At 47.9% G+C, this 19,610-nt stretch overlaps 1 protein-coding gene across 29 annotated transcripts in view; it reads left to right on the forward strand.

The window, feature by feature from the left end:
• The window catches only part of P4HA2 (prolyl 4-hydroxylase subunit alpha 2), a 33,844-nt gene extending 14,843 nt beyond the window's left edge, over positions 1–19,001 (forward strand). For 12 of the 29 annotated variants that reach the window (XM_082725692.1, XM_082725697.1, XM_082725671.1 and 9 more), the window contains 10 exons: positions 1,597–1,836; positions 3,107–3,300; positions 4,091–4,267; positions 7,997–8,067; positions 8,330–8,429; positions 13,838–13,891; positions 14,433–14,498; positions 16,272–16,340; positions 16,692–16,788; positions 18,524–19,001. In XM_082725692.1, the coding sequence (XP_082581818.1) occupies positions 1,597–1,836; positions 3,107–3,300; positions 4,091–4,267; positions 7,997–8,067; positions 8,330–8,429; positions 13,838–13,891; positions 14,433–14,498; positions 16,272–16,340; positions 16,692–16,788; positions 18,524–18,594 (1,139 nt within the window). In that variant the 3' untranslated portion in view covers positions 18,595–19,001. Of the gene's footprint in view, positions 1–1,596; positions 1,837–3,106; positions 3,301–4,090; positions 4,268–7,996; positions 8,068–8,329; positions 8,430–13,837; positions 13,892–14,323; positions 14,384–14,432; positions 14,499–16,271; positions 16,341–16,691; positions 16,789–18,523 lie in introns of all 29 variants that reach the window. The other 17 variants (XM_082725693.1, XM_082725682.1, XM_082725680.1 and 14 more) reach the window with 3 other exon arrangements.
• Positions 19,002–19,610: the final 609 nt, after the last annotated feature.

Raw genomic sequence — 19,610 nt, forward strand, 5'->3', positions numbered from 1 at the left:
TCCTTGCCTATCCCACCCGATCAGCTGGATCTCATGTCTGATTGCCCTTTGGCATTCAATTCTCTGAATGAAGAGCACTCTCTAGGGAGTGCTCTCCAAAGGCATAGACTTTTGATGGGCCTCTGGGGAGGATGCTGAATATCTGGGAGCTCTTCTTTTTTTTTTTTCTGGGAGCTGTTCTTTACCTTCTTGGCCTTTGTAGGATATGGATCATAGCTACTGATTATTAGCATCCTGGAGATCATAAAAGACATCTTTATGTGTCATCTCATTGACTTCTTGCCACCAGTTCTCTAAAATTGATGGTATTAACTCTAGACCTAAGGGGACTGAGAGTTAGAGAGGCTCAGTAATTTATCCATTGTGACACAGCTGGTGGGAGCCCTAGCGAGGCCCACACAGAGCCAGCTTTGTGCAGCTGGCTCAGCTGCTGTGTTATATTGCCTCATTGTGTGTTCTGGAAACTTCATAGCTAAAGGAGATCTCTAGAGGCCCAAGGATAATGACCAGGGGCTCAAGGAACCCCTTGATCACTAGCCCGTCTACTAACTCCGTCTCGTGTTTACTCTCTTCATCTTCCTATCCCACATTGCCTAATGCTGAGCCATCACGGTGAGCAGACCTCCGTCTTTGAAGTAGCCAACCCATTGCAGTAGGGGTTTCATTGTGGACAGAACCCCACCTTGGACATTAGGCATAAAGAAGCCCCTCTAAGGCAGCTCTTCCATGTCACCCATGTCTAGGTGTCTGTTAATGGGGTTAACGGAGACTCCCCTGCCTTCCAGGGAGGGTCACAGCCCTTCTTTCCTCTGCATGGGGCCTGCTTTTTTTGTTGTTCCCTGAGGATTACACTCATGTCCCTCCCACTTACCCCTACCCTACATCCTACATTTTCCCATAGTTAGCATACTATATCTCTTCCTTCTCGACCTGAGACTATTTTCACAGTCACTTTCCAGTATGGAGCCCATAGCAAATAACCTGTGGTGTCAGGACCTGCAGTGTTGATGCTCACCAAGTTCTTCGCCACCTAATGGTCAAAGATGGCACTGCAGTCTTGGCTCTGACCTCCCTTGGCGTCTGTCCCATTGCTCCTGCTCTGTTCCTGCTACCTCTCCGGTCCTGCTCAGTGTCATTCATTGTCCTTTCTCTGTAGGGTTCTGGCCTTAGCCACTTCCTCTGCTCTCTTCTTACTGTCTTGCTGGAAGTGATTTTCCCCACCCATGGCTTTAGCTGCCATCAAAGTTCCGTTTTTTATATTAACTAATTTTTCTACCTTCCAGACTCACAAGGCCAGCTGCCCAGTAGATATCTCCTCTGTGGCTCACAGGATCATCATACTCTCCTGAATACTGCTTCTTGGGCTTCTTCACAAGAGAGGCCCCTTCCCACATGGCAGAACGGGAGTGTGTGACCAGGAGATTGGCTGTGAATCCTGGCCCAGGCAGGCCCAGCCTGCTTGTGCTTACTTAGAAGTCTGGGTGGGACTCTGCTGGGATGATGCCCTCCTTCCACTGGCCCAGGCTTCCTTTTGGGACTCTCTCTCCCCAGCCCAGCGGCTCTTTAGAGCCTGACTGTTTGCATTTCCTGATGCAGGAACCAAGTACCAGGCCATGCTGAGTGTGGATGACTGCTTTGGGATGGGCCGCTCGGCCTACAATGAAGGCGACTATTACCACACAGTCCTGTGGATGGAACAGGTGCTGAAGCAGCTCGATGCTGGCGAGGAGGCCACCACAGCCAAGGCCGAGGTGCTGGACTACCTGAGCTATGCTGTCTTCCAGCTGGGTGACCTGCACCGTGCCCTGGAGCTCACCCGCCGCCTGCTTTCTCTTGGTGAGGAAGTTCTAGGGGAAGGTCAGAGCCGAGAGGGTGCTGGCAGGAGAACTGGTTACTCCATCAGCCACTACCTGACCCCTCTCTTGGGACTGAGCCACTTTGACATGTTGCCTGGCCAGTGACTCGAGCCGTACTGCTTTCAGGCCCATTCTGGCTGCTGGTTAGCGCTTTACCCACCTCATTTCTGGCCTTAGCCCTTGCCTGGTTGCTTATGGATATAGTCAGACACGTGGCTCTATACAGTTCCTTTGAAAATAGGAATCCCATGGTGCAGTGCAATGGCTGCTCTACAGGGTGAGCCTTCATGAAGTCAGGAGTGGCTGGGGAGGCAAGCCATGCTTCACAATTGCTGCAGTGATTGTGGCCTGACCCGTTCATTCAGGTCTGAGGTCTTTCTTACTGGTGGGACTTGCTATGGCATTGGTGTTTTAAGTGTCTCGAGGTGTTGGACTGAAGGAAGTTAAAAGCACTGTGTTTTTAAATCCTGTAGGTTCCACCTCTTACTGATAGATGGGATAATCATAGTCTGGAATTCCACAGATCAGCAAAGACTTCTTTTGCTGCTGTTTTTCATGGGCCTTGAGTCTGATGCCAGCTACCATATGAGTGTTCTGCAAGACTGATGTGGGAAGAGAGCTTTGTAGATGCTATCATATTAGTAAGAGCCTTGGCCAGGGAGTCAGGATACCTGGTTTCCTGTTCAGGCTAACCTTTGCCTAAATCTATTAGTATCTTTGGGCCTTGGTTTCCTCATCTATTGAGTGACACAGTAATCTTGCCAAGCTTGCTCCTTTGTGTTGTGAGGCCCACAAGATGAGGCTATGGCATTGTCACGTGGCTGTTCTTTTTGCCAGGATTTCAGCCTGCCTTCTCTCTGTGGCCAGCATGTGATCTGGTCACCAGTAATGGATGTACTCTAGGAGATGGATGTAAGTGACTCACAGCCAAGTTGGGAGGAGGTGGCAGGAGTCTGGAGTGCTTCTCTAGATCTGTGCTGTTGGGCCCTCTAGGGCGGCCTGAGAGGAGAGCCCCCATGTGGCTAGCTAAGTGGCCTCCTTAGTGTCTCCTTTCCCATCTCTGGCCAAGCTGGAGAGCCCATGTTGGCTTTTCTGCTCTGACCAGTGAGCCCTGGTTAAGATGCTGTGGAAAGCAGAATGCTGCGTGCAGATGAGCTGCTGGGAGAGAAACCTCTTACAGAATAATTTCTCTAAATGACCTAACAGATGTTTGTGGTTTCCTTTTCCTTCTTGTTCTTTGCTCTTTCTAGACCCGAGCCATGAACGAGCTGGAGGAAATCTGCGGTACTTTGAACGGTTGTTGGAGGAAGAAAGAGAAAAAATGTTATTGAATCAGACAGAAGCTGGGCTAGCCACACAGGAAAGCATCTATGAGAGGCCTGTGGACTACCTGCCTGAGAGAGACGTCTATGAGAGCCTCTGTCGTGGGGAGGGTGTCAAATTGGTGAGATGCATGGCTAGGTCCCACATGTGGACCTAGACTTTGGCTCTGGATGGGGAGATTTGGGAATGATGTTCCTCTGTGTGTAGGCTATTTCCTCAGTATCTTGCCCCATTCTTTGTAGCATCTGCTGAGGCTGATGGGTGGGTGTTCTCTGAGGTATAGGACAGGAGACTATCTCCCACAATGTCCCTGGCAGAGTTTGAATCTTCGCAGTTATTGCTCAGCTCCCTTCCCTACCCCAGCATGCCCAGCTTCTGCTTGACTCACGCTGTGAGGAAAACCATGGGTGTGGATGTGCCCCATAGGAAGCTGTGGTCTCTGTAGCAAAGCCGTGGCCATAGCTAACAGCTCAGCCTCCAGTGTCACTGATTTTTGAGAGCCCTGGGATCCCAGTCCTTCCTCAGTAGGCTCAGGTATGAGGTGGTCTCTGGGCCTTGTCCATGTCTATATCTTCGTGCCTCCCACTGGTTTTTTTCACCTAGAATGGCCTCTCCCCTGCCTCAGTCCTTCTGACTTACTCATATCTCTGTGAGAAGGCTCAGGGATTAACCTTGTGCTGCAGGACCTGTAGACATGAGGAATTTTTGCAAGAGAGGAAACATTGCATGATTTGTGGGGGTATCATTTCTCTCAGTCAAGCTGTGGGACTTTTGTTTCTTCTGTGGTTGGGGAGGAGGGAGCAGCTGCTGGACACGGTATGAGACCCACGTCTGCAGCCAGCCAGTCTGGGGCCGGGGCCGAGGATTAGAACTCATTATGCCCAGAGCCTTTTGCTTTGTATGCTCCCTAGACTCCCCGGAGGCAGAAGAGGCTTTTCTGTAGGTACCACCATGGCAACCGGACACCACAGCTCCTCATTGCCCCCTTCAAAGAGGAGGATGAGTGGGACAGTCCACATATCGTCAGGTACTACGATGTCATGTCTGATGAGGAAATTGAGAGGATCAAGGAGATCGCGAAACCCAAAGTACGTGTGTCTGCAGTTCCTTCCTGGGCACCTTATCCCTGTTATCGTGGGGTGGTTTGTTTGCTTACTCCACTGGCCTTTGGCAGTGTTTAGCGTAAGTTTGCTGTCCGGGTCCCGAGGTACTAAAGACTCAGTTTGATCTTGTGGGTTCACAGTCCAATGGCAAAGAAAACTGAAGGAAGCAATGTGGACAGCCAAGTGCTATGACAGAAGGACTCCCGGGGAGCAGGGCAGGTCCACAGTGGAAAGTGTTAGCTCACCTGCTGGGGGCTGGTGTGTGGGTGAGTTTTGGGGAACTGCCATAGGGTGCTGCCATTCTGGGTTGTGTGGAGCTCCCAGTTAGTGCTGTGAAGAATTGATTAACATGGACAGTGAACATCTTGACAGGGTTCAGTCTTCTCATCCACACTCTGGTCTGTTTATTCATATCTTATAAAATTTATTCATATATGCTCAGTACATTTCTTGTTAGGTTTATTCCTAGGTAGATTTTTTTGTTTTTATCATATTTTTACTGCTTACATCATTTTATTAGTTTACTATTTTATATGCTGAAGTATGATTATAAAAATACATTTCATAGTAACAGCAAATGTTTACTGACTTCTTTTTTGGAGATTTATTTATTTGAGAGAGAGGGAGCAGTGTGAGAGAGAACACGGCGGGGGGGGCGGGGAGAGGAAGTAGCAAGCTCCCTGCTAACATGAGGCTTGATCCCAGGACCCTGGGCTCATGCCTGAGCCGAAGGCAGATGCTTAATCAACTAAGCCATTCAGGTGCCCCTGAGGAGGTTATTTGTTTGTTTGTTTTTAAGATTTATTTGAGTGAGTGTGAGCGGGGCAGGTGGGCAGAGGGAAAGGATCTCAAGCAGACTGCCACTGAGCCTGGTGCATTCTCAGGGCTCGATCTCACAACACTGAGATCGTAACCCTAGCTGAAATCAAGAGTTGGGTTCTTAACCAGCTGAGCCACCCAAGTGCCCCTGTTTTCTGTGTTCTTAAGTGTGATATAGGCCCTGTTTTAAGTGCTTAAACATACATTAACTATCGCGTCTGGTAAGCGCACTGTCACTGTCTTCATTTTACCCACAGGGAAACAGACCTGTGCAGAGTGCAGCTAGTTATTCAACTTATTACTCTTGATTTTTAGCTGATTCTCTTGCATTGTTCAGATACTGTCATCAGCTGCAAATAAAGATTGTTTTCTCTTTCCTAATAATTATATTTCCTTTGTTTTTATCATCTCATTGAACTGCCCAGAACTCCTTGAGCATTGTTAACATTTGGCATCCTGGTCTTTCTCCTGAATTTCCTGGAGATCCCTCTGGTATTTCGGTGCTAAGTATGCATCTGGCCATTGGTTTTGTACATGCGTCATTAGGCTGTAAAATTATTCTTGTATTTCTGGTTCATACAAGATTTGTTCCCATTTGACGTCATTCAGAGAACCACTTCCTACCATGTCCCCACCCCTTTCCTATCACTGGTGATTACAAGGGGAGCATTTAGCTGGAGCCTCTGCTGCTTTGTGCCTGATAGACTTGTAGTGGCCAAGAGGCCCTACACTTGTGGAGAGACGGAAAATAGGTTCCCATCCTGGCCCCCCTGCACCTCATCTTGAAGCGACCTTGGCTTGAGGTACAAGGACATCTAGCGCCCAGAATCGGCCATTGAGGTTGCTGAGGGATGGTCTAGCAAGTGTGTGTGGAGAATGGGGACCAGTACCCACCCTTTCTACTCCCTGGGTCAGCTGCAAAGTCCTCCAAGGAAGAGAACTGTTTCCCTGGTTGCCAGGTGAGAGAGGCTTTGTTATGCTAGGACCTCCTGAGATTCCTCAGTTGTCCCTCAGGTGAAGGCACTAAAACATTTCTGTGTGTGTTTTCATGCTGGGTGTGTATGTGCACGTGTGTGGCAGGGGCGGTGTGGGGGGAGTGTTGGGAAAACTTGTCTTTGAATAGAAGCCATGACATGGGCTGTCAAAAGTTGACCTCTCCTTTCTGGAGCCTGTGAGGGACAGATGCTATTCTGACTTTGAAGTAGAGCCCATGAGTTTAACTTGGCTTGTGGAGAATGCCTGGCAGCTGCTTTTTTGGGTCCCTGGCCTGCTTTCAAAATAGCCTTGCCTATCTCTGGGAGGAGAACACAGCTGCTCACAGCCTCCTTGTGGATGTCAGGCCAGTGATGAGGCTTAGATGTTTGGATGGGGCTTAGCTGCAGCTGCACTTGTCATCGGGAGGAATCATATATAGGAGCTCAGGGAAGCCGTCTGTCCTGGGTGCACTGCCACATTGCCAGAACTGGGTGCAGCAGTACAGTGTCCTGGCAAGGTGGTCTCCTGGCCAGTCTTCTGGTCCATCCACACCTCTCTATCCCTTCTGCCATCGACTCTTGCCTTGCCCTCTGCCTGGAGCTCCTCTCTGGGCACCTTGTTACCACCCCAGCCCTTCATTAGTCAGCTCTCCCCGAGGTGTCCACATTGTGATTGTGAGTGTCTGTTACCTGCCTTCCCTGTTTCTTGTTCACCACAGACTTGCTTCCAGGCCTGGTCTCCAGTTGCCTCTTTGGCCTCTTCTCATCTTAACCTCTAACGTCTAATCCACGGTAATGGTGTCACACCCATTTTTGCGCCTGAACCTCTGCATTGCTGTTCTGTAGTGCTCCCCTACCTGGCTAACTCCTGCTTACCCATTAAGTCTCAGCTAGGTGGTCTTCCCTGACCATTCTTGACTGTATAGACTGAGCTTCCACAGACATGAAGCTTACCTGCTCCCAGCTCCTCCCGTATTGTGCTGCGGGGTTAGGCAGCTAGTTTTCTGCCTTTCCCACAGACTGAGCTGTGTGAGGGCACGGGCCATGTTTCGGTCACCCAGTGTAGCACCAGCCACATAGCAGGTGCTCATTAAGTATTTATTGAAATAAATACTTTTCTCACATGGGTCCCACCCATGTGAGATCATTAGGACCATGCACAGCTGAAGCATGGTGAGCTGCCTTTGGGCAGCATGTGCTTCCTGGGAGCACCACTGTAACTATCTGTGGAGAGCGAGAGAATATGAGATATGTCAGGGGTGTTTGTGGATGTGTGTGTGTGTTAGCATACATATGGAGAGGTAGGTGGCTTTCAGGCAGCAGATCACATATTTCAACTTGTACAGTCCTTTCCAGATGCTGTCATCTGACCTTGTAAGGCTCCTAAGTGAGTAGAAGGTGTGCCTCCTATCTTTGCTCTTTACAACATTGGGAGCCCAGTGTGAGCTGCTGCAGCAGAGGGGCATTTGAGTAGGTTTCTTGGCAGAGGAGGCTGCTGTGGTTGAGAAGGACCAGGTCAAGAGGAGCATACAAGGTTGAGGCTCAGGGACAGAGACACAGTCTGAGTGTGGTGGGAGTAGCCATGCACAGGTGGCGCTCAGGCAGGGGTGGTATGTGTGCCTGGTGAGAATGGGTGAGTGAGATGGGTGAATGGTCAAAGGGGACTCCAGAGGCACAGTTCTGCAGACAGCACAGACCTGGGTGAGTGCAGGGCAGTGGCCCGGGGGTGACCGCCAAGCAGGAATGTGGGGGCCTTAGACTCCTGCCCTCCCGTGGCATGCAGGATCACAGTGCCTTGTCTAGGGCCAACCGCCTGAAAAACTTTCCCCCACTGGTCTGAATGGCAGATCTGGTCCCAGTCTCTCTAGGAAAACACTCAAGACAAAGAAGGATAAGTCTGCCCTCTCTTCCTGCCTTCCAGCTTGCACGAGCCACTGTACGTGATCCTAAGACAGGCGTCCTCACTGTTGCCAGCTACAGGGTTTCCAAAAGGTTAGCATAGGTGGTGGTGGCGGGGGTGGGGGTGGTGATGGTGGGGGTGGCTGCTCTAGCCCTATCTCCAGCCTATCTCCAGGGCTTGCTAGTTTATACTCCAGGGAGCTTGGCGTGGCTTGTCCTTCCTGCCAGCACCTTCCCTACTTAGAACACTCACCCTGTACTGCCTGTTAGTAGTGGCCCTGACTCTGGGGAGAGCATGAGACCTCCTGTAAGCTGCCTTCCCCACCTTCCTTTCTCTCCCTCCTTTTTGGCTTAGCTCATGGCTGGAGGAGGACGACGACCCTGTCGTGGCTCGAGTGAATCTCCGGATGCAGCACATCACAGGGCTCACCGTAAAGACTGCAGAACTGCTGCAGGTATGGCCGGACCCCGGGATGCTGGGGTTGGGAAGCGGCTGTTTCTGGCTAGAAGGTCTTGCAGGGTGCCCAGAGCCAGGCTCCTGGAGGCTTGCCCAGTGAACCGTGTGTCTGCACAGTGCTTTGGGTGTGGAGTGACCTCGCACAGGAAGCCAGAAGTAAGCATGCCTCCTGTCATTCTGACAGTTCATCATGCAACAGGTAGTGATCATCTTCTATCTGCCCAAGTATCATATGAGGAGCTAGGGACTGGTGGTGGGCGTGGCAGACCCATTTGTATTTCTTGACTGTGGAAGCTGAAATCCTGCATTGTGTTAGGAACACTTCTAAGAGAAATGTATCTTCAGTGGTCATAGTTCAGATCACGTGGTTCACATACAACTGGAGGTAAGGTATTTTGTGATGTGTTGGTCAGAAAAGGGAGAGGTCGAGAGATGCTGATGAGAATGGAGACCTTTTTTCAAAGCAGCCCCTGTGAAACCTTGGCTTTCTGCCTTTATTTCGAAGGTGATTGTGAAGACACATGGCAATTGGATAGGGCTCCTAATAATATATTCTCTGTTGTATATTGAGTTCAAATCTGTTTTGTCCACGCTCCATTCTGAACATTGGAATTTATGGGTTCTTTTGTGAAGTAATGACCTGAGACACAGCCAGAGAAGTTTTGCTGGCATTTTTAAAAAAGATTTTTTTATTTATTGAGAGAGAGTGAGCACGTTCATACACACTAGCAGGGGGAGGGGCAGGGGCAGAGGGAGAAAGAGAATCTCAAGCTGACCGTACGCTGAGCACAGAGCCTTACTTGGGGCTTGATCCCATGACCCTGGGATTATGATCTGAGCTGAAATTAAGATGCTTAATCGACTGAGCCAGCCACTACCCCTCACTGGCATTTTTTAAGAGTCCCTTGGGTGTGTCTGGCCAGAGTTTCTGTATATTTAAGGATTGCACCTTTGATCTTGAGGCTTGGCAACCATAGATTTCATTAGAATATTGAACTGAAGAGCATTTAAAAGATTTTCTAATCAAGCAAATGACTGAGGTTTTTTTTTTTTTTTTTCTGTAGCTCTGTCAGCAATCAGAAAACCAATTTTGAAGATCCTCTTTGTGGATTTGTGTAAAATCCACCAGTTTTTAAATACGTGCTAATTACCATTTAGTGTTGTGAAAATTTTATATAATCTTCAGTTCAATCCAACTTAATGTTGAATTTATAAACTTAATCATTTTGGAGATTTTATTTATTTGAGGTAGTGCATGTGTACATGAGCTGGGGAGACAGGCAGAGGGAGAGGGAGAAGCAGATTCCACACTGAGCGGGGAGCCTGACACAGGGCTTGATCCCAGGACCCTGGGATCATGATTTGAGCCAAAGGCAGCCACTTAATGACTGAGCCACCCAGTAGCCCAATTTAATTTTTTTTTAAGATTTTATTTATTGGGGTACCTGGGTGGCTCAGTCATTAAGCATCTGCCTTTGGCTCAGGTCATGATCCCAGGGTCCTGCAGTCTAGTCCCACCCTTCAGGCTCCTTGGCGGGGGGTCTGCTTCTCCCTCTTCCACTCCCCCTGCTTCTGTTCTCTCTCTCTCTCTGCTGTCTCTCTCTCTGTGTCAAATAAATAAATGAAATATTTAAAAAAAAGATTTTATTTATTTGAGAGTGTGTGTGAGCAGGGGGAGGGGCAAAGAGAGAGAGGGAGAGAGAGAATGTCAAGCAGAGTCCATGCCGAGGCTCGATCTCACCAGCCTGAGATCATGATCTGAGTGGAAATCAAGAGTCAGATGTTTAATCAACTGATTCACACATGCACCCCAAGCTTAATTTAATTTTAAGGTAGTTCCATAAACAAGCACATTGATAGAGGACTTCTGCCACATCTCCCACTTTCACCTTTTCAGGAGCAGTAGGGACTCTCAGTGCACTAGGTGTGTCTTTATTGGCATTGTTGGGTTTCCTGTCTCTGTGGAGCCGTTCTGTTGTTACAAAACATCTGTCGTGGTCAGAGCCAGTGTTAGGACTCTCATGGCCCCCATCGAGGACAGCATTCTGTTTGGCTGATCCCATACTCTGGAACAGTGGGCTGAGGAGACTGGATGGGACCTGTGCCACTGTTGGCCTCCTGGCTGACTCCCTGGCTACACGCTCTGTATGCTATCTCACATGCAGCTGAGAAGGCAGCAGCTCCATACTTGGACTGGCTTCTCTGCCACAACCCTGGCTCCATCAAGTTTGGCCTTTTGTAGGTCAGTAATGAGTGGGATCCAAATGCCCGGACTCCGTGTGGAGGGGCTCTTACAGTCAAGGCTCTTCTGGAAGATCCAGACCACAGCTGCCCAGGCACTAGGGCCCCATTTTTGTTTGTCTTCTAGGAACTATATCGGCATTAACTTTGCCTGCCGGCAGTGTTGAAAGCCTTGACCCTCTGTGGTCTGGGGGACAGGGACCTGGGTTTCAGCACCTCCCTCGAGGTGCTCATTCAGCATGGACTGTTTGTGGTATAACCAGTGCCTAGGTACCAGAAAGAGCCTGTACCCCTTGGCCCCTCAAAATGTGACAGGCTTCTGGAAAGGAGCTGGTTCTTCTACTCCCTGTTGACACTCTTTCACCTGTGGCCGATGTGTTTGATCATTTGGAAGAAAAAGCAATTGAGGCTTTCTTATGAATTGGATGAAGGCTTGTCTGATAGTGGAGGAGATGCTACACTGACAGAATTCTTTAAGATTGAACGCACTTCTGACTTGATGTCTCAGCTTTACTAAAAAAGTAATTTCTGACCAATTTTTTTTGTCTTCACTCTGACTTCAGTATAATAAATACTCATGGTTTTCAAATGATTGGCTCTTCTGTTTTTGTAACAACACATCTAATGAGTCAAATGAATGCTATCACAGGAATCAGGATGTTTTTTGGCTGGGGGGGCGGTATTTATTTATTTTTAAATTTAAATTCAATTAATTAACATAGTGTATTACTAGTTTCAGAGGCAGAGTTCAGTGATTCATCAGTTGCATATAACACCTAGGACTCATTATGTCACATGCCCTCCTAATGCCCATTACCCATTATCCTATCCACCCCCCAGCAACCCTTGTTTCCTGTGATTAAGAGTCTTTTATGATTTCTCTCTCTTTCCAGTTTCATCTTATTTTATTTTTCCCTCCCTTCACATATGTTCCTCTGTTTTTCTTCTTAAATTCCATGTATGATTAAAATCACATGATGAATGTCTTTCTCTGATTGAGTTATCTTGTATAGCGTTATATACTCTAGTTCCATCTGTGTTGTTGCAAATGGCAAGATTCCATTTTTGATGGCTGAGTAATATTCCATTGCGTGTATATATACACATCTTCTTTATCCATTCATCTGTTGATGGACATCTAGATCCTTTCTATAATTTGGCTATTGTGGACATTGCTGCTATAAACATTGGTGTACACGTGCCCCTTTGGGTCACTACACTTGTATCTTTAGGGTAAATACCCGGTAGTGTGTTTGCATCGAGAGGATGCACTTGGGGGTTCTGGTTCTTTTCAACTTTCTGAGGAACCTCCATGCTGTTTTCCAGAGTGGCTGCACCAGCTTGGCATTCCTACCAATAGTGTAAGAGGGCTCCCCTTTCTCTGCATCCTTGCCAACATATATCATTTCCTGACTTGTTAATTTTAGCCAAGGAACCAGTTTTGATGTATAGTTGCTTGTTATTAAAGTTGTGAGTCTGGGCTCGGAGTTGCCCACATCCACAACTGCACATCTACAAGCTCCGACGACACTTGCAGTCTTTGGGGACAGTGTTAAATAGTGTAGACACAATAGCATCGGTGCATGATCCAGTGGGACTCCCAAAACTTAAAAGATGAGCTTGCTGTGGTGATGTGGCTTCTTTCATTCCATGACATCTGCAAGTTTAAGCAAATGGGAGTACTGGAAAATATAGTCATTTTCTGCAGTTCCCGCAACAGGTGGTGATCAAATTTTGCAGAATGCATTGGCACCCTAATCCCAGTCATGTTGAAAATTTTCTTCCAAGTTCCCAACAAGTGGACCCAACGAAAGTGTTTGTAGTGTGACTTTATCAATGGCTGTAGCACTTCCCTTCTTAGATGCACCTCCAGGCTTAGGGTTATCTGCTGAATCTGGCCTCATCGCCCTGTTGACAGGATTTCCAGGTATTTCTGGTGCAGGCATCTTGAAGGCTGAAGTAGCTTGTGATAGCATATTTTCCTTCATATCTAAATTTTTAATTTTGCAGACACTGAAAATCATGCTGTCCCAATTCATGACATCACATTTGATAGATCTTGCTTTCTTTTCCAATAAGAGGATTTCTTTCTTTCTTTTTTTGTAAAGTATCCCCCCTCCTACTCTCTCCCTAATGTCTATAGGTCTTCATTATTGCCAGTTTTGCAGACTCTCACATCTGACTGTTGGAATCGCCAAAAAGGATATGCAAAAAATACCAACTTCCTGAATACCGATAGCTGAGCCCCAGAGGTTTTTAGGGTTTCAGTATGATACAGTAGCCAAGTGTTCCCAGGTGGACATCGGTGGTACCACCTGATCCATCATCTTCCTTATCAGACTCTATACTTTGTCTTGAACTTTGTCTCTCATTCTGTCCTGTCGCTAGAATAACCGTGTTTGACTTAAGACTTACATTGTGCTGGTAAACTGTTCAGTCAGGCATTTACAGCTTATAGTCCAATTAATGATTTTTGGTAGTGTGGAAGCTAGGATGGCTCAGGTCCTACTCCAGGCACAGGCTCCTTCTGGGGACACTGAGAGCGCAGCAGTCGTCAGCTGCCTGGGGCTTGCTGTTTCACTTGGATGCACAGCTACTCCCTGCAGGGAAGCACTGTGAGAAGGAGCAGGGTATGTTCTCCCGGCTCCCTTTGACCTGGGACAGCAACCAGGGTGAAGTGAACTGGGGTAGGGGCAGTGTCAGGTCCTCAGGAGCTACTGAACTAGCATAAAAGCAAAGTTCCTGTCTTGAGTTTTTCATTGGATTTCCTTGGATTATCTTTCTATTATCCTGCAAACAAATAGGGCCCCAGCCAGGGCCTGTCTCAAGGGAAGCACTCCCTTTTGCCCTCTGAGAGTCCCTGAAGGGCTGGAGCTTCTCCACAGGGGCTGCCTGCAGGTTGCCCATTTTGCTGTGTTTGGGAAACCCCATTTTTGCTGTGGCCTGACTCTGCGACAGAGCCATGGATACATTTGATGCATGTGGGCTTCCCATGCTGGCAGGGCATACTTACCATCTACTTTCGAGAGGATGCACTTGGGGGTTCTGGTTATTAAGGATGCAGGTTATTTTGGTTCATGTGGGGACATGGTGTCCCTGCGGAGATGGGCTGCTTCAGGACTATTCATGCTGCTGACAAGGTCCGTTGCTGTTCTTTCCCACCAGGTTGCTAATTATGGAATGGGAGGACAATACGAGCCACATTTTGACTTCTCTAGGGTAAGGTCCAAACCATGGGTGTTGTAGAGGGCCCTATTCCTTCTGACTTGAGAAAGCTGAAGCTCCTTGGAACATTTCAGCCTTGACATCAATGCCCTCTAACCCCCACCCCATGCCTTACGAGGACCAAGTCTTTGTTCCTGGAAAAGTCCAAATGAGGAACATGGGGCCTTTGGAGCCCAGTGCAGCCAAGCTATTTCACTGTGCCATGACTATAAAGCATGGGCCCAGACTAGGTCTTTGTGAAAGCTGTTCCTGCCCCCGTCCCCCCATGCCCTGACCAGAGTTTTCTTTGCTGAAAGGAAAAACCATGGTCCAGGCTGATGTATGGAACACATGCTTAGTATTGTCCCTTGACCCTTTTGGCCCCAGTCCTGTAAGTGGGGGGTGGAATCATCTGCAAACGTGGGTGAAAGTTGTTGTTTGTTGCAGCGACCTTTTGACAGCGGCCTCAAAACGGAGGGGAATAGGTTAGCCACGTTTCTTAACTATGTAAGTATTGGGGCCAGGTCCACCTGTTCATTCTCACTTAATTTTATAGAAAAATGAGCAAGATGCTTTCAAGCGTTTAGGGACGGGGAATCGTGTGGCCACGTTCTTAAACTACGTGAGTATGATGCATGCAGCAAATGGGCCCTCGGGGAATCTGGGTCCAGAGTGCTATCTCATATCCACTCTTGTCAGGGCTGATAACACCAGCTGTCGCTCAGTGACTGGGCCCTTTTGGCCCTCAGCACTCTTCTTGGCTGGAGGAGAGATTTGGCCTGTGTTCCCATCTGTGTGCTCACCCACATCCCTGATGTTCATATCCCTGGCTCTTTTTTTGATGGGCCCAGTGCTAGTCAGGACTTTTGGGGTGAGTGCTCTGGAGAGTTCCATCCTTGGCAGCAGAGTGAGGAAGCTGCCATGAGGCCCTCCGAAATGAAAGCTGCCTTTGTTTCTCCAGAGCTCAGTGGCCTGCCTCCCATCTCTTGCTTTTGCTCCAGCCACAGGCCGTCAGGTTTACCTCTCACACGAGGAGCAGTTTGTTTTCCCCTCTGCTTAGAGAGCCTGCTCTAAAGAGGCATACAGACTGTCAAGTAACTTAGAGACGGAATCCTGTGGCCATCTTTTCCTTTGATGTCTCATTTATGTTTTTGTGTGTAGTTATTATGTTCTAGGGCTGGCCATGAACATGCTAGTGAGCAGGACAAGTGGAGTCTCTTGTGGGCTTTACGGTCTAACATGAGAGACTTGCTTTAACCATAGGAGAGGTAATTTATTTAGTTACCATGGGGACAAGTACCTTGAAAAAGTGGCTCAGGGTTGAGGTTCAGAGAAGGCCTCCCTGTGGAGTAATGTGTCAGTGGAGACTTGCAGTTGAGTGGAAATTAGTTGGTGGAACATGGTTTCTGGCAGAGGGGAGAATGTGTGGAGACCTGGAAAAGGGAAGGAGCTGGGGATGGTGGAAAAAGGGAAGAAGACTGGTGTGACTCAGAGGCAGCGCTTGAGGCGAGAGCGGCTGGAGCGAGAAAATGGCTGCTGAGACGGACAGGGCCTTTGGGTTCTAGAAAAGAGCCTGGATTTGATCCCTAAGCCTGTGGGAAGCCATCAAAAGTTTTCATCTTACTCATTTACCATATGTCTGTTGAGTGCTTTTTAGTCTGTCTGGCATGCATCCTGTGGAAATATTTTTTAAAACATGTTTTATTACATCGTAGACAAAAAAACTTGAAGTGAGACAGCCAGATGAGAGTGAAGTGGTGCCTTGGGCAGGAGCTGAGGCCCGTTTTGTGGTCCTAAGTGTAGCCTCCTTACTGTGGTGCTTGTGTTCCACGTAGTTGGAGGCCTCTTTGGGAGAAAGCAGGGCCTGTGGAACCATACCCTGTGTGCTCACCGCGCTGGCCCTGGGGGAGGGCTGCCATTCTGGGAAGGTGAGGGTGGTGCTAGAACTGAGAAACAGAACCCGCACGGGGGATTACAGATGGTGTTGGGGGCAGCAGGGAGCTTTGAGTTAGGGCAGTTCCCAGGGCACAGTGCCCAAGGTGTGGCCCAGGCTGGAAGGTGATGTGAGAGCGGGGATCCGTCAGGCATTTTCCATGTACAGACTCAGATTGTTCCCATCCGAGGACAGCCAGGGTTTAGGTCTCCTGCAGGGCTACCGCTCTCAAGTGCCCCTGGCATAGGACTATCCTGATGAACCACACAGATGAAGCTGGGTTTAGGGAGGGGTAGTGCATGGGATGAGCTTCTCTTGGTGGAAGGGCTGGCTGTGGAGCAGAGCCTTCAAGCAGTGCCACTCTGGCTCAGGAAAGGTAATCTGAATACTAGTGTCCTTGGTGGCTCAGTTGTTGTGAGAGCTTTGAGTACAGGGGCCAAGCTCTATGCTTTGTATTCCCAGATGAGTGATGTAGAAGCTGGTGGTGCCACTGTTTTTCCCGATCTGGGGGCTGCGATTTGGCCGAAGAAGGTAAGTTCTAGTTTTTGTGGGTCACAGGTTGAAGCCCCCAGTTCCCATTCCCTGGCTGCCTGACTCTTACTGTGAGAGGCCTTAGCCTCTCCCTGCCTGAACTCTGACATTGTAGCCTCAGCTTCTATCTGGGGAGATGGACTGGGAAGGGAAGTCCCTTTGGGGGAATGTGGGTTATTAAACACCTGCCCCACCATGAAGGGTGAATACTTCTATATTGCTGGAATGCCAGAGCCCTGTCCCTTTGTACACAGGAAGGTGAGGGTTTTTCTGCCTAGGGAGGTGTTTAGGGTCAAGTCCTTGAGACCTGTATCTAAGAGTGTTGTCTAATGGGGTGTCTCTTTTTTCTAGGGCACAGCTGTATTCTGGTACAATCTCCTGCGGAGTGGGGAAGGTGACTACCGTACGAGACATGCTGCCTGTCCTGTGCTTGTGGGCTGCAAGTGGGGTGAGTGGCCTTAGCCTGGGCTCTGTGGTCAGCCTTAGACTCTGAGTTGGGAGGTGCCTGCTGCCCTATTTTCACAGTGCCAAGACTGTTTTCCTTTTTGAGTTTTTCCTTTCCCCCCTGCTAACTCATCTCATCCAGCCATGTAGCTATCCTCAAAGCCAATTATGGGCCAGGACAGCTGGTTGGGAACATGCTCAGGGAGGCCCACAGAGCTGAGGGAGCTCTAAGGAAGAATAGTTACACAAGCACTGTAGGTCCAGGATGGCTCCCAGAGGAGTGGCCTCAGGCAGGGGTTTTGAGGGAGCAGTGGGAGAGAATTGGAATCAGAATGGGGAAGGGGTGACTCAGGAAAGCAAGGCTCACATGGAACAAGGCCCACACTAAAACTAGCATCATGGGTGTGGGGTCCAGCTGTTTTGTCCCTTGAATAAGGGGAGGCCTATGGCACAGGGACTAGAACATGAGGCTCAAGTCTGGGACCAAATTACAGAGACTGAAGCCAGAGCTTTGAGCTTTGTTCTGGAAGCACTATGGTGAACCAGAGAGAGGCTTGGGTGAGGATGATAGGAAGTGATTGCAAACAGAGGTGTTTATACCTCTTGGAGAGTTTTGGGGGTAAGAGTGGTAGGTTCATAGAAAGTTAAGCAATTAGAAACAAAATGAACAATTGCTGACTTCAGGGAAAAGAAAATATTGTACGAGAAATGTCAGCATACACTGCTGGGTGGCTCAGGTATGAGCAGCATTTATGTGACATGATAATGAAAGCACTGTATGTTGATTTAATTAAAATTTGTGATTTAACACTATTGGGAAGATAGGATCTGATAAGTATGTGTTTTAGAGATAGAATAAAAAAATTAAACAATTAAAAGTCAAGAGATAGCAGTATAAGCATGTTATTTAGAAATATGTGGTTAAATAGAAGAAACAATGAAAGATATTGAGTGTCCTCTTGAAGTGGGGTTTGGTAGTGGAAGGGTTGGGTAGAAAATGGCTGTTTATTCATTTTAAGCTTTGTAGACAATTTTTTTCAACTAAGTGCATTTCTACTTTAAAAGCTCTATGGCTTTAGTAGTGCATTGGGATAAATTTGTTTTATCATTCTAAGAGTCTTTGTTAAGGAATGAACTGGCGTGTCACATGGATTGGGGGCACAGCTTCAGGTGACAGACAGTGCTAGCACCAGCTCTGCTCCTCTGCTGCCCAAAGTATACACACTGGGTCGGCTGGCCCCCAGGTCTTGACGTTGATGTCCAGGCCCTCCACAGTCCTGACAGGCTTCCTCGCCCTTGGCTTCTGTATCTCATTTCCTTCCCAGTAATATCAAGCTGCTTGGGGTCCCTCATACATCCAGAGTGGTTCATGCCTTGATGTCTTTCTCATCCTGTTCCCACTTCTTGGACCACATTGATAAAGGAGTCATCTGGTATATCCATCTTCTTCCCTGGATAACTCCTGTTCAGTATCATGTCCCAGCCTGGAGTCTCCTCTTCATGGTTAGATGCTCTTTGGTTCAGTTTCCATGGCAATGTACACGTATGTATCTTTTATCACCTTTGAACAGTTATCTATACAGAGCTCTTCCTTACCAGCTCATGAGCAACTTGAGGTATGAGACCATATCTTACTCATGTTTGAGTTCCAAGGCCCAGTGTGGGGTTCATCATGAAGGAGTCATTCTAGCTGCTAAACTAACCAACGGGATTGTAACATACTTTCCTTTTGTTCACAGTCTCCAATAAGTGGTTCCATGAACGAGGACAGGAGTTCTTGAGGCCATGTGGATCAACAGAAGTTGACTGACTTCGTTTTCTCACCTCCCTTTCCTGGCCCTACAGCCCATGTCATCCTCAAGTTCAACATGACAGACACCTTTGTATGTTCCAGGCCCTATCACTTGGGACTTTGTTGGAATAAGTGTTTGTCTGGAGCGAAGGGAGAACCGACTGGGGAGGGTCCTGGGCGACCTGGGTCCTGACCTCTCTGGTCAGCCTGTGCCACCTCTGGCCACAAAAGTTGGGTCAGGGTGGCTGCAGCAGAATCAGGCTATCTAGCACCTAGCAAGGTGCCTTTGTACCTCAGATGTTTTAGGTGTGAGGTGTTTTCAGTGAACCAAAGTTCTGATACCTTGTTTACATGTTTGTTTTTATGGCATTTCAATCAATGTGGCTTTAACCAAAAAATAAAGTGTCCCTGCCAGAAGCCTTAAAGAGCCTTATTTGGAATCTTTTTTAAGATGGGGGACCTTATACCACATTCATAATTTCTTTCCTATGCATCTCCTCTTTGCTGGGAGAATCTGGGTAATGAATACTTGATTGGCGAAACCTTGACCTTGGGTTCTAGATCTGGTTTCAACACTTACAGTTCTATACTTCGGTATCCTTTCTGGAAAGTGAGGGAAACAGTCTCTTCTTGCTTTCCAGAGAACATAGTGATCATGGATGTTCATAACTGTTTTGTTGTTAAAATCTGAAAATTTTTTTTGAAGTTTCTTATTTAAAAATTTGGAGATACATTGAACTGTGAAACCTAGATGTACAATATAAAGAATATGAAGGTGAACACGAGCACTCATGTGACCACCATCCAGGTTAGAGAAGGGATCATTTTCAAATTTGCTCCTCAGGAGTCCCTTGTAACGCTCTTCTGGATCCTATCTCTTTTTTTTTTTTTTTTTTTTAAAGATTTTATTTATTTATTTGACAGAGAGAAATCACAAGTAGATGGAGAGGCAGGCAGAGAGAGAGAGAGGGAAGCAGGCTCTCTGCTGAGCAGAGAGCCCGATGCGGGACTCGATCCCAGGACTCTGAGATCAT

The sequence above is a fragment of the Mustela nivalis genome (assembly GCF_964662115.1).
Source record: "Mustela nivalis genome assembly, chromosome: 3".
NCBI lineage: Eukaryota > Metazoa > Chordata > Mammalia > Carnivora > Mustelidae > Mustela > Mustela nivalis.